The sequence below is a fragment of the Coptis chinensis genome, chromosome 1, assembly GCF_015680905.1.
Source record: "Coptis chinensis isolate HL-2020 chromosome 1, ASM1568090v1, whole genome shotgun sequence".
Taxonomy (NCBI): Eukaryota; Viridiplantae; Streptophyta; class Magnoliopsida; order Ranunculales; family Ranunculaceae; genus Coptis; species Coptis chinensis.
In genome coordinates this window covers 18,442,257-18,456,664 of record NC_141456.1, presented here as the reverse complement: position 1 = coordinate 18,456,664, position 14,408 = coordinate 18,442,257, and the positions used below count along the sequence as shown (strand labels likewise).

The 14,408-nt window shown below is 34.5% G+C and overlaps 2 protein-coding genes across 2 annotated transcripts; one reads left to right on the top strand and one right to left on the bottom strand.

The window, feature by feature from the left end:
• The first annotated feature begins 3,613 nt into the window (after window positions 1-3,613).
• LOC147522656 (uncharacterized) lies at window positions 3,614-8,575 on the top strand. The gene is made up of 9 exons (XM_086594630.1): window positions 3,614-3,743; window positions 3,927-5,176; window positions 5,277-5,443; window positions 6,189-6,287; window positions 6,527-6,595; window positions 6,665-6,805; window positions 6,928-7,017; window positions 7,337-7,504; window positions 8,245-8,575. The coding sequence occupies exons 2-9, from the start codon at window positions 3,928-3,930 to the stop codon at window positions 8,428-8,430; spliced, it is 2,169 nt and encodes a 722-aa protein (XP_086450756.1). The 5' UTR covers window positions 3,614-3,743; window position 3,927; the 3' UTR covers window positions 8,431-8,575.
• Window positions 8,576-9,181: 606 nt separating this feature from the next.
• On the bottom strand, window positions 9,182-10,426 carry MAG1 (Calcineurin-like metallo-phosphoesterase superfamily protein). The gene is made up of 3 exons (XM_086594634.1): window positions 9,978-10,426; window positions 9,762-9,899; window positions 9,182-9,683 (listed from the first exon to the last, which is right to left on the bottom strand). Exons 1-3 carry the CDS (start codon window positions 10,107-10,109, stop codon window positions 9,381-9,383), a joined length of 573 nt encoding a protein of 190 aa, XP_086450760.1. The 5' UTR covers window positions 10,110-10,426; the 3' UTR covers window positions 9,182-9,380.
• Between the last annotated feature and the right edge of the window lie 3,982 nt (window positions 10,427-14,408).

The window sequence follows — 14,408 nt, the reverse complement described above, 5'->3', positions numbered from 1 at the left end:
TTTGCCTGTGTACTCGGTCGGTCACTTATGCACAATTCAGTTTAATTCTGGTACTCACCCAGAATCCCCGTTATTTTCTCATCTGTTCTTACATTTTTAAAACTGGCGCCATTCACTCATTTTTATGCATCAAGATTGGATACGACATACGGGAATACATAACAATTACCAATATACTAAGATTTATAGTTTATTCTTGGATTTCTTGCCTAAGGTACTCATGTTTGATTCACGAGACTGACAGTGGCATTGTTCCTACATGCTCCAAGCAACAAGTTGGACATCATCACATAAAGCCATAATGGGTTATTGGCGTTTCCTCAAAAGTCTTTGATGGTCATCAATTCTGATCTTCAACAAAATTTAAATGGAATGGCTAATGTAGAAAACCTAATTAATGCTAAATCCCACCGTAAGTCTATATATTTCGGTTCAAAACTTGTCAAACAAAAGTTGAAAAATTGGTGGGGGAGTGAAAAGAGTCCTGACGGAATCCATATTGTGTTCGGCAGACAAAAAAAAAACAATTATTACAAGTGTGTCATTGGTCCCAAAAAATTGAATTCAAAACCCTTGCAAAGAGTCCCACGACGGAATTCATTGTTCGGGTCAAGAAAAAAACAATTTATATTTTTTCAAGTTCAAATCCCAAACGTGTCATTGAGACTTAGTCCCCAATTTTGAAAAACAAAAAGTTCAATTGGCCTTCGACCGGTGTGGGCACACATCGCTTGACTAAGTTAAAAATCCACATCGTTGGGACTTAGTTTTTTATTGTGGCCATATCGTTGGTTTGCACAATGAATCCACCTAAATTTGGTTATTTAAGCTTGGGTTTTCCAATTCAATTTTTTGGGACCAATGACACATTTGTAATATATATATATATATATATATATATATATATATATATATATATATATATATATATATATATATATATATATATATATTGTGGTCCGTCAATAACAAATACTATTGAAAATTTTAACCGAAAACAAAACAAGGGTAAAATAATAAAATCAAAATTAAAGAAGAGTCATATTACTGATGGACTCCATATTGTGCTAGGCAGACCCTAAAAAAAACAATTACTACAAGTGTGCTATTAGTCCCAAAAAGTTGTTTTGTGTTGGGCACCTCCCAAAACCAACGTGAATTTTCACTTTTCAACCTTTCTCTTCTATTTTATTCTCTTCTCTTCCACCATCCTAAATCTTAAACTATGAAAACTATATCCTAACACTAACATTAAACACTAGGGCTGAATATGCACGTGATTAGGGCTGAATATGCATGTGTCAATTGGTCGAATGAGAAAAAATTCAAAACCCTGCTTAAACGACCCTGGCCAGGTCGTTCATTACAAGAAATCAAACGGTTTGGTCACACCGTCTGGACTGAGTCCAAAACGATATGGCCATGTCGTTTGGGATTTGGACTTAGAAAAATCCCCAACGATATGGCTACACTGTTTGGACTAAGTCTCCAATGATATGGTCACACCGTTTGGACTAAGTCCCCAACGATATTACTACACCGTTTGGGATTTGAACTTTGAAAAATATAAAGTTCTGTTTTTGGTCTCTTGACCGGTGTGGGCACATCGTTTGGACTAAGTCCCAAACTTAACGGTGTGGCCAAGTCGTTTAGGACTTAGTCCAAAGTCCAAACGATGTGACCACACTGGTAAGTTTTTTTCTAAGTCCAAATCCCAAATGACATGGCCACATCGTTTTGGACTTAGTCCGCATTCGGCAAATGTGACCGCATCGCTTGGTTTGCACAAATGAATCCACTTAGTCGGGTCGAATTCAACTTTTTGGAATGACACATTTGTAATAATTGTTTTTTTTTGACTTTTTGGGACCAATGACACTAGTAATAATTGTTTTTTTTTTGGGTAACACAATATGGGTCTGTAAGTAACAAATACCTTAAAGAAATATATAGTGGAAATATTTTAAGTATCGTAAAAAAAATTTATTAAGAGTGACCCAACTAACAAGTAAACTATATCTCAACTAAATCCTAATTAAAACATCCCGTACGAAATATTTAAAAATAACAAAAAAATAATAAAAATAAAAATCTTTCAATTCTACCCAAACAAATTCTTTTTCTTCCTAAACTCTTTTCATTCAATTATAATGTGTTCTTAAAAACACTAACAAACTTTCAAGCCCACAAACTCTTTTCATTCAATCCCAATGTATTATTCTTATAAAAAAGCAAACAAACAAATAACAACGAAAACGAAAATAAATTTTTTTATGAGTTCTTATCTAAACATAATAAAACGGGAGACCTTAAAATTAGTGGAAGTGTGCCTTTGAATATCTACATACAGTTTGGATGTTAATTAGTTGAAGATTTTATTAGTTACTTAGATCGAGAGCTCAATCGATCTTCAAGCTAAAAAATTTAGCAGCAATTTTTTTTGTTCACCTCTTCCTATTTAGCCATTTAGGGGAAAAAACAACTACTAAAGAAAATGATGCAGCTATTTAAAGATCTCACAAAAATAAAACTTGAATAAAAAAAAAATTAGACCTCAAAAATTGTCATCTAGTAACATTACAACATTTTCCTCAACGAATATGACTATGCCATTTTATACTATTGTAAGTCAATCTTTGTTAGTATAAAATACAATTCTCAAGTTTATAAATTACATGGCAGCTAGAGGTAATGACTTGGGTGGCTCTGTTCAGACAAAGGCTCGCTGGATATTATAATCTGGTTAAAAAGGTATTCGTTGTTGTTTTTTTGTGGTCGTTTTTGTCCTTTATCTTGAATATCATAATTCGAATTTGATTTTCTTATTCAATTTTTTCCATTTGCAGTTGGGAAACTCGTCATTTCTCTTGAAGGAGGTTACAATCGTGAAGCCACAAATTTCTTGGCTGTTGCATCTCAAACTTCAAAATCAATTGATGAGGTAGTATGTTGTTGTTGTTGTTTTTTTTTTTGTTCCATCCCAATTCAATGGGAACACTCTCTCTAACTGGTGATTGAGCTTACTACGCTTATTTAAATTGTAGGTTATTTCACTAGAAAAAAATAGAAATGCATGAAAAATAACATTTAGAAATGATGATGAACGAGAAGTATAACAAAATCAAGAAGAAAAAGTAAAAGCAAACTTTATAATTCTTGTTATATTGATCAACTCATTATGAGTTTAAATAAAGAGATTACATCGTTTTAACATTAACATGGAAGTAAAACATATAAAATATACTCCAACATTTGTATTCCTATCCTACCATGTGTAGTTGAGATATTATTCCAAGAGCTTGGTAGAAATTAACATAGTGTGAAGCTCCAGCTGCCAAATAAACATGAATAAATTATGATAACATCCGTTAAATAAGCTTCGAATGCACGTCAACAGGTTGTTCTCTTATTAAGATAGCACCAAAAAGATTGGACTCCTCTTCATAATGTAGCACCAACAAGCAAAATCTCTTCCATAAAGCTATAATGGGATATTGATGTCTCGTTTGGTTAAGTCAAACAAAAATTGGCGGGGGGATTGAAAATTTTAACCCAAAGCAAAACAAGGGTAAACTAGTAAATTAAAAAAGGAATGAAATATATCGTGAAAAGATTATAAGTATCGTAAAACAAATAGAAAGGGTATTTCTTTTCGACTCAAAACGAGAACACCAAAATAAGGGTTTTCCTTCTTAGTATCGACGAAATACGGAAACCGGGACGAAACTTTTTAGTGGATATCGGTAAGAACCAAGAACAAAACTTGATAATTTATCTTTTCCTTTCAACTGAAACATGAATAATTATGTGTATATTCTGTATAATGTAACTTGATCTGGTTGAAATATTTAGTTAAAAGATGGAGATATATGTGATGAAATTTTAATTTATTAATGATATTAATGACTGAGTTAATGTTTGTTCAGAATGGGTAAGAAGAAAGATATTGCATGGGAACATTGTACTATAGTGGATGGGACTACAGGAAAGACAAAGTGTAATTACTGTGATAAGGTTATGAATGGTGGTGGTATAACTAGACTGAAGCACCATTTGGTTGGTGGTTTTGATGTTGAGAAATGTTCTAAGTGTAGTGAAGAAGTAAGCAATTTGTTTAGACACATGGTTAATGAGCGACATGTGTCTAAGTATATTAAGCGTCGTAATGCGCGGACTACCCCGCGGAAACGCTATACCAAAGCTATATGTGCTCCTCTTCAAGAAGGATTAAGTGGGGAGGCTGTTTTGGAACTTCAGGATGGGAGCGCTCTACTGAGTACTCCCATGCACGAAGACTTCGATAAGGAGTCTGATGAGGAAACTCCGGATGCAAGTGCTATAGTGCTCGCTGAAGAGGTTGAAGGTGACCACGGACATACTAATGATATTGGTTGGCAGCATTGTACAAAGGTCGATGGAAGTCCAAACAAGACACAGTGTAATTACTGTCATAAGGTTATGAATGGTGGTGGGATAACCAGACTGAAGCACCATCTGGTTGGAGGTTTTGATGTCGAGAAATGCTTAGAATGTGGGGAAGAAGTCAGGGATTTGTTCAAATATATGCTTGATGAGGAGAAACAGTCTAAGTATACTAAACGTGCTACCCCAAGGAAGCGCACCTCAAGTGCCTTGCTTACTCCCACTCAAGAAGGCTCAGATGTCGTGTCTGATATTGAACGTCAGCATGCAAGGGCCTTAATAGTTGCTGACCACTTGGAAAGTGGCTCGGGGCATAAGAATGATATTGGGTGGCAGCACTGTTCAAGAATTGATGGAAATTCAAACAAGACACGATGTAATTACTGTGATAAGATTATGAATGGTGGTGGTATAACCCGACTGAAGCGCCACCTGGCCGGAGGTTATTACGACGTGGAGAAGTGTTCAAAATGTGGGGAAGATGTTAGTGACTTGTTCAAAGCTTTGCTTGATGGGTATCGAAATTCTAAAAGAACCAAACGTGGTGCACGGAAGCGTGCCACGAGTGCCTTGTCTACTCCCATTCAGCATGCAAAAGGCCAATCAGTTGCATGTCTGGACTCAGGGGGGTCTCAAACGAAGCTGGTGTTGATATGGACTGAGAGCACGGAAGTCATGACTGCAGCTGTCGAGAACGGCTGGAACACTTTCATTTTCCCTGCTCAAAAGAGAGACCTTGCATATGAGTGGTCATGTAAGAAGTCAAGGGTGAATTGAATTGCAATCTGTCTTTAGATTTGTTATATTCATAATGCTTATAATTAAATGAACACATATTTTTCTGATTGTGGCAGCAATAGCAACAATATGCCCTCTCTTTGTTGAAGATGGGGGACTTTTCGACGTTGAAAACAGAAGAATTGCTTGGTTTTATGAGATATCTTCCCCGGAAGAGTTAAACAAACTTCAAGTTGTGGATGAAGAAGTAAAGAATATAGTTGTTGATCTGCTTGACAGGCAGGTATGTCCCATTCCAGCCCATTCCCTTATTTCCGCATGTGTGGGGATTCAGCTATAACTAGTGTTATGCTTGATATAGTACCATTACGATGTAACTAAAGGTATTTACTGTGTATTCTTGTCAAGTCTTATGTGCATGGATATTTATTATTATTATAAATGTATATTAATATTTCGTTACACAAGTTTATTGGCGGATTTGGCGATAGTTAGGATTTGTGTACGTGACACGATCCTTTTATGACCTTGAGTGTTGCCCACCCCAGAGGTTTCGTTAGGCATGAACATCCTCTTGTTAGAATTGTAAGTATCGATATGATGATATATATTGTTGTACCTTGCTTTTAGCAGCTTGGCAAACAAAATGAATAATTAGTAATTTAGAAAATGTCTTTAGAGTGCTGCAGTAGTATATTCCACTTCATCTAGCATCTGAGGGGTAACAATTCAAGGAAGATTCTCGAAAAGGTTGTGACCCTTTGCATTTTATTTGCTTAACGGTACTGTTCTTGCATGCACATGTTAGATTTCACACCCCCCTTGAATGCAGCAAGTAATTTGTAACAACTTAATTAAATTCACACTTACATCAAAAATTTAAAACAAATCAAGAACCCTAAAAGTGTCTCTTTTATTTAATCTTCTCAAAACTCATAAAACATCAACTCCCTAAACCTATGATTCATAGCATTATTTCCTCTACTCACTTTTAAAGTTTCCTTTTTCCCAATGTGTGATTCCACCAGGCGGTTTCTTCTGAGAACATTGTTGCAGCATTGCAAGACACTCAGAAGGCAGTGTTTGCCATCTCAAATACTCCCTCTGAAGCGAAGATATTTCTTGAGGTAATGCTTTTTAGACTCCTGAATATGAACTAAGAAAAGACTAAGCAGGAAACCTCCTGAGATTTGTGGACTTTCAGGAATGTTGTCATTGTGCAGTCAAGAGCGCCCCTAGGCACTCCTAGGGGAACCTACTGTCACCTAGGCTCGTGCTACGTCTTAGGTAGTTTATGCGTCTTTAACTGCGTAGTGACCGACTGATCGTAGTCTCAACCTTTTATTTGCACCTACTTTCCCTTCAGGCCTTGGACGAAGGACTGGGTGGAGTTGTTTTGAAAATTGAAGATGTTGATGCTGTCCACGAATTGAAGGTAATTGTTCTGGTATTAGAGGTTTGACTGTACTGAGGTATTGCTTCTAATATGCTTTAGTATTATCAGGGCTTTGTTGATAAAAGACATGAAATGGTAAATCTGTTAAACTTGATTAAAGCTACTGTAACACGTGTTCAAGTACTTGGAATGGGTGATCGGGTATGCATGGATTTATGTAGTCTCATGAGGCCTGGCGAAGGAATTCTGGTTTGTCCTTAACTAATATTTCTTCATGGCACTCCAATTTACTTAAGATCCAATTTACAACTGTTAGTTTGTGATGTCAACATGTCATTATAATTTACTTATGATCCCTGTTACAATATCAGGTTGGATCCCATGACAGGGGGCTATTTCTTGTTCCTCCAGAAAGTGAGGAAGCAAACTATGTTGCCAGCAGGGCTTTCCGAGTCAATGCAGTGAGTATACTTCGAAATTTGACTCTATTTGATTGTTGACTGCTAAATGCTTTTGTTTCTTGGAACTGATGTCTTGTTGACTGGGTTTCTGTTCATGTTTTCTCTCCAAGCATGAGCTATTTTTTTACGTCTGAGTTAGGAAAAAGTTTTTCGAAATTTTGTCACTTTTTGGTTTCAATCGTGCCTCAATAGTGAAGCTTTTGCCCAATAATATAATATATCCAGCATACAATTTGGGAAATAACTTTACTACCAATCAGCTTTTATTTCTTTAGGTAAACCAGCTTAAACTAGTCATCACTTTCTTTCGGATTTGCAGGGGCCAGTACATGCCTATGTAGCTATACCAGGAGGGAAGACCAGCTACCTCTCAGAGTTGCAGGAAGGTAAAGAGGTTCTCGTAGTACATCAAAGTGGTCAACAGAGGACAGCACTTATTGGACGTGTTACTATAGAGAATAGACCACTGATACTTGTGGAGGCGAAGGTTTGAATTAGTCAGAGATCTTGTTTTCTTTGATGTTCAAGCAACAAGCTTTAAAAAATTGCAAATGAAAAAGGGGGGGGGAGCATAATTTTTTAGACTGTTGCATCAATTTTGTGAACTTCTTCATTAGCTCAGAATAATGCTCCAAGTGCCTGACATTGAGCAAAACATAAGTTTTGCTAGAAGTTCCTATAGGCTAGAACCAGTTTCCGGAACCCTTGCACCACCTATGTAAATAAGTATACAAAAGAATATGCTATAAAAAGTGCTTATGATATTATGTTGATGAAACTTAATTTACATTACAGTGAGGAAAAGATATAAATGACAACAGACATTCAATAACAAAATACAGACACATTATCCTCTCAACTATTGTGATAGAAGAACACATTGAGAAGAAAAAAAATGTATTGATGATCACCCAATCTGCTCTAGAAATAAAAAACAAACATAATCAAATTTCTGTTCGACATTTTTTTCTTTTCTTAGTAATACATTAGCATGGTTACACAATTTATTAATGCGAGCATGTCATCCTGAATGCACGTGTTTGCACTTCTTTTGAGACAACCATTCTAGATGCTCAAAATGGTCATATGTAATGTGAATGTGTATACACTAATTGATTTGCTAATATATTTCAGTTTGTTCTTAATTCCGTTTTAACCTGATTTGTTTATGTTTATGTGAATTACTAGAGTAGTTTGGATCTTACAGTTTTTTTTTTGCATACGCAGAGTAGTTTAGATAACCACACTCTCTACAGCATCCTTTTAGATAATACTGGAACTGTTGGCCTTGTCAGTCCCTCGCAAATGGTAATTCCAGTGACTTCGCTTGTTGTTGGAGATGAAATTATGTTAAGAGTGCAAGGTGAGAGTCGACATACAGGAATTGATATCCGAGACATAATCCCATCTTAAGATGATATTGAAGCACTTTGGGTACTTCTCTGCAGATGATGTTAAGAGCATATTTCTTGTGTACTTGGCAATTTAAACATTTGACTAATCATGTATTTTGGTCTTTAAAATATTAATTTAAACACATTGGATACATTCTTCCCAATGCCGGGTAGCCTTTTGCAGAACTGAGTTCACTATTGGAACTCAGCCAGCATAAAAAGCTGTCCACTCTTAGACATTTTATTTTCATGCATCTTCCATATTAACACGTATTGCACTGATCATTTATCAGGAAAGAGCAGGTTCCTAACATCACTGATCCGCAGGTTGATTATTAAAGTTCCCTTCATACTCAGATAAATACTTTTCAAAAGAAAGAGGAAACGGAAAAGAGAAAAAACTTCTCAGGGAGATATGTTGCAGACCTACCCCTTGTAATAGGTGTGATATGGTTTTTTAATGTATTAGATCACAGAAACGAGAGGAAATTTGTGTCTATCACAAGAAATCCTGATACTATGATCTTTGTTATGTACCCACAGACCTATAAATTGGGCATGCAAATGTAATAACAGCCTTAGAGGTTACTTGTGCTCTCTGCTAAACTAGCATGTGATGCAATGACCATCATCTACTCCAAGTGAAAATATAGAGTTTGTAATTCAGGTTTCCAAAGTTTTTTCCGCAGCTTTAACAGTCTCATGAAACACGCCTGATTTGCACAAATTCTGTGAGATAGAAGCACATAACAAAACCTCTACACCATGGCTACAAAACAATGCTGATAAACATTGTAGAACTGTAAATTCAGTAACATGTATGCATTATTAGAGACTCTGCCACTTTCCTGAAAGCTAAGTTTACCACCTTGAATTATTTTGTAGAAAAAAACAAAGCAAAAAAATTACATAAGACAAGGTCTACTAAACAAACAAAGTTCCAGTACACAGCAACAAGCTGGGTTGAGTTCAGTGTGCAGATTGTGATGTGGCTGTCTTCTTGAAATCAATCTTGTCGACTTTGACCTCTCCGTCAATGAGTTCATAAACATAGACCACAACACGCAGTGCATCAATGTCCATGAGGACAAAACTAGGGTTAACATCATAAGTAATGCTACTGTAGGCGCCTGTTGCAGAACCTGGATTTATAACAACACCACCCTCGTGCTTGTAGGCTTTGAATTGATGAGTATGGCCTGTCACAAGAATGTCCACATCCAACTGCCTCTGCAGCATGGCCAGAGAATCCAGGTCGCCCCATGGAACAACCTTGATAAGACAGCCAGAAGCATGTGAGCAAATCTAAAATCAAGACGAAATCTAGAGATATAAGAAGAAGAAACAGACCTGATGACCATGGCACAAACCAAGCTTGAACTGACCAATGGTAAGAGTCTTGGTCTCGGGGTAGCGAGCATCTTCATCATATTCACCTCGAGTAATGTGCATGTCAGGGCAAAGGCTCTTCAAGTAATCATGAACTTCCTGTTTATTTCAAATTATTCGGTTACAAAAACTTGATAAGTCGACATGTAGAAAAAACAAATTCGATTGAGTTATTACCTTGATGCAGAGATTTCCAGTGCAGATGATGTGCTGGATCTTTCCCGGAACGAGCATGGACTTGAATTTGGGAGGAAGATCAGCTGCTCTATGGGGTATATGTAGATCCCCTAATGCTAATACCAACACCATCTCCTTCTTCTTCTTTTTTCGATCCGACCAATTTCTTCAAAATTAAAATGTTCTAAACTCTCTAACTCCGATATAGTAGAATATGGTCTCAAATCCGCTTTATGTCGGCATAATTTATTGCGAGATAGACATTAATAGAGGAATGAGAGAGGAGTTCGAGCCAGATATTTTATCTTACCAAGTAAACAAACTCAAAATCGTTATGACATTTATAGGTTTTGGATTAGGCTAATTTTATATAGATGTGATCTCCTAACTATTCTAAACATTATCACAAATAATCAAAAAATTCCAAACTTACTAAATACTTACTAAATGTAATTAACAATTTACAAAATTTGACTAATTGTAGACCGTTCATTTTCACCATTTTTTATATTATATTTGGCAAGTTTGAATTTTTTTGATAATTTTTGATTATTTGTGGCAATGTTTATAATAGTTAGGAGATCATATCTATAACAAATTAGCCTAATCCAAAACTTATAAATGTCATAACGATTTTGAGTTTATTTACGTGTTGTGTTAAGATAAGATACGTCCCTAAAACCCTCCCTTATATATATACTAGTGAATGCCCGTGCCAGTTGACACTCTAGACATATTGCTTTTGAACAATACCTCAAAAGACCATCTCTATGGTAGCATTGGATCGATGATATAACCATTTCCAACAGTTCTATACTTCATAATCATTTCATACACATACTCAAGTGAACTTAATTATTGCAATTCTATGCATTTCATTTCTCACAAACCAACTCATTACACATACCCTTACACATTCATTAATTCAATACATATCAGAATAAGAATGAGGAAAATAAAGGGAGAGAGTCTTCAATTACGAGCATCATCATTTTTTAAAAAAAAAAAAAAAAAAAATCAATCAAAGTCTCTTTTGTATTTTCAACATTTCAAAAACCTAAATCTTGTCATAACATCCAATTGGGTATAGTTTCAAAAACCTATCAACATTTCAAAGACTTTAACTAAGAAGTCGCGACCTAAGATACGTCCGTTAATATATTGATATAGTTGTACTCATAAACAATCAATATAATGATAGATATGTAACTGTGTGTGTGTGGACTATGTTCAAGTGATACACAGTGAAATCACATAATAGTATTTCATACTGTTGCAATTCGCTCTTTCACTATGATTGCCTAGGAAGGAAATTATGCATAAAATTAAATGATATCATAACTGAAATGATGGTTTAATAAGGAGAGTCCTATGAACAAAAGCGGATGAAATATTATACATGGAATATTGGTTTAAGAGAGCTCTAACCAACTTCTGTGAAACTCGAGAAGCTCATGAATATTCTCCTGAACAAAACCACACCACTACAGTCCTTATTGTAAGCTATTAACTCAAATATTCTCACTTGGAAGTAAAAAATAAAATTCAAATACTACCTAAAAAAATGGTGTTGACTAATAACATGAAGTAAAACAGTTTGCCAAATCTATGTTTTTCTTTTTTCTATTCAGGTTTGATATATAATTGACAAATATCTAACGAAAACAGCACCAATATAAAGTAGTCCAAAGCAATAAACAAATATATAAAGTAATGGTAGATATTGAGAAGAAGCATACTGAGAGAATCAAGCCAGCTACGAAGTACAAACCTAAGCCTGGTAATCACAACATCATTTTTATATAAATATATAACTAAGAATATGTGACCGATAAAATCAAAAGTTTTTGGGATTTGGGGATTTTGGAATTGAGTTGATAAGGGGAGTTCGAGTGCTCGACGATGAGGTGAGAAGATGGGTATAAAACCCTAGTGGAAAAGTAGAAAAGAAAACATTCAATGACATCAATCACTTGGGATAAAACTCAATATAATCAACACAATATATTCAACACCAACGATATAAGGAAGAATATAAATCAACTTATGCTAGTGCTTGGGATAAAATACAATATATTCAACACCAATGATCTGAAGAAGACTATAAATCAATTTATGCAAATAATAAAAGTCATATTTCATCAGAAATTTTAATAGAAATCTCAGCAAAAGAATTTTGGACTGCAAGCTCCCAACCCCTGGTTACATCACATAAAGCTCCCAACCCCTGGTTACATCCCAAGTCGTCCCACTCGACTATTTCTTCACTATTAAAGGGAGCAGCAAACAACAATACCTCCTGGCATCCTCCGTGCTTTTTTAATGAATCAATCAACCTAGTAACAATGTAATCAACTTATTTTTATGCCCAAAAACTTTCCAAACTTATTAGTCCTTAACCATATCATGCATACACAGATCCCTGATCTCACTTAAAATTATATAATTTAGCCTATAGCTCAATGAAGAAGGAAAACCATTCCAACGAATAAACTTTACCAGTAATGGCGAAGTAATGCTCTTTTCGACAGCAAGCACAACACCTTATTTAGTTTTCAAACCAACCTTCTTTAGTCGACATCAAGCACTACACAAAAGACGTATAAAAATCATAATTTGACACATCCCCATTTCTTAAACAATGAAAATAAAGTAAGTTATATATACCTTGATTGCTTCAATATTCAACTTGAAACTGACCAAGGTTAAAATCAAAATTAAAGTAATGGTTTCAAGTCTTTCCTTTTGATTTTCGAGAGAGATGAGATTGTAGGGTTTAATTTTTGAGAGATGAGATTTGGGGCAACGTCGATTTGGGAAGAACCAATGGTTTAAAACCATTTCTTTAGAAGTGACGAAGGTTAGGGTGTAGAGTTAATTCCCCAAAAAAATTTCGCATACGGTGAGTTGAACCGCGACTTGGCGTGAATAAAATTTCGCATACAACGCACAACAACCGTTAGATTTTCCTCAAACAGATCTGGACCATCCTTTGTGTGTTATTTTGTCGTTTAGTGAGAAAAAAAATTATATATATATATATAATATACCATGGTTTTCATACCATGGTTTATACCATGGCCCATAACTTCACCCACAATATGAACTAGAACTTAATTTTTGTGGATATGTCCAACAAACCTTGAAGATCACATCCACAAAATTTCAGCTCATTTGATGATGTTTAACAATATATCAAAAGATGATTGCAAAATCGAAAAATCGGGGTCGTTAAAAAAAATTTAAAGTTGTCAACAATTTTTAATTAGGTTAGAGATTTCCAAATGATCCGAATTTTTGTGGAAAATCTATCCATAGTTAGGAGATCATATCCACAAAATATTAGTTTTTAACTAATCTTGTAAAGGGGCATGGTATAAAAAACCATGGTAAACGGATCCCTTCCATATATATATATATCGGGTTGACTACGTTGACATACAGAAATGACATATGAAATTGACATACACAATCCAAAAGCAGACTTGTACATTGCTGCTAAGGGTTGATTTTTGGTAGATATTATCTCCCTACCATTGATAATATCTCTACAAAAAATCAGCTCAATCGGATGTGTCTAGCCTTGTTAAAAGAGTGTTAAAATTCTGGACCGTCAGATAAATTTCTAATTTGAACTCAATTTTTGGTAGGGTTAGACATGTTCAAAGGAGTTGATTTTTTGTGGAGATGATCTCCATATTGTGGAGACCATATCCCTATAAAATCAGCTTTTAGTTCATTATGTAGGTATAATTGCGTATGTCAATTCCATATGTCGAACCCACCCAGATATATATATATATATATATATATATATATATATATATATATATATATATATATATATATATATATATATACTTTTTTTAAAAGTAGCTACTTAAGTTAACTTTAAAATAAGTACGTAAATAAAATTTTACATACAAAATGAATTTAAACCTATTTTTTTTGTGGATATGATATACTTAATATTAAGATCATCTCTACAAAATTTCAACTCATTTGAAAACTTCTAATATTGGCAAAAAACGATTATAAAAATTCAACATTTCTGGACCGTTAGATTTCTTTTTAAAGATGACAACAATTTTTATCTATGTTAAGTTAGAAGTTTCCAAATCAGTTCATTATAACCACAAAAAATTAGATTTGAATTCATTTTGTAGGTGAAATTTTACATACATACTTATTTTAAATTAACTAAAGTAGTTATTTTTTAGAGAATTACTGTATATATACAGTAATTCATTTTTTAGAAAATTACTTTTTAGAGAATTATCTATGTTAAAAGTTTTCAAATGAACTGATATTTTGTAAAAATGATGTTAATATTGAGTATATCATATCTAAAAAAAAAAAAATAGGTTTGAATTCATTTTGTAAATGAAGTTTTAGTTACGTACTTATTTTAAAGTTAACTTAAGTAGCTAC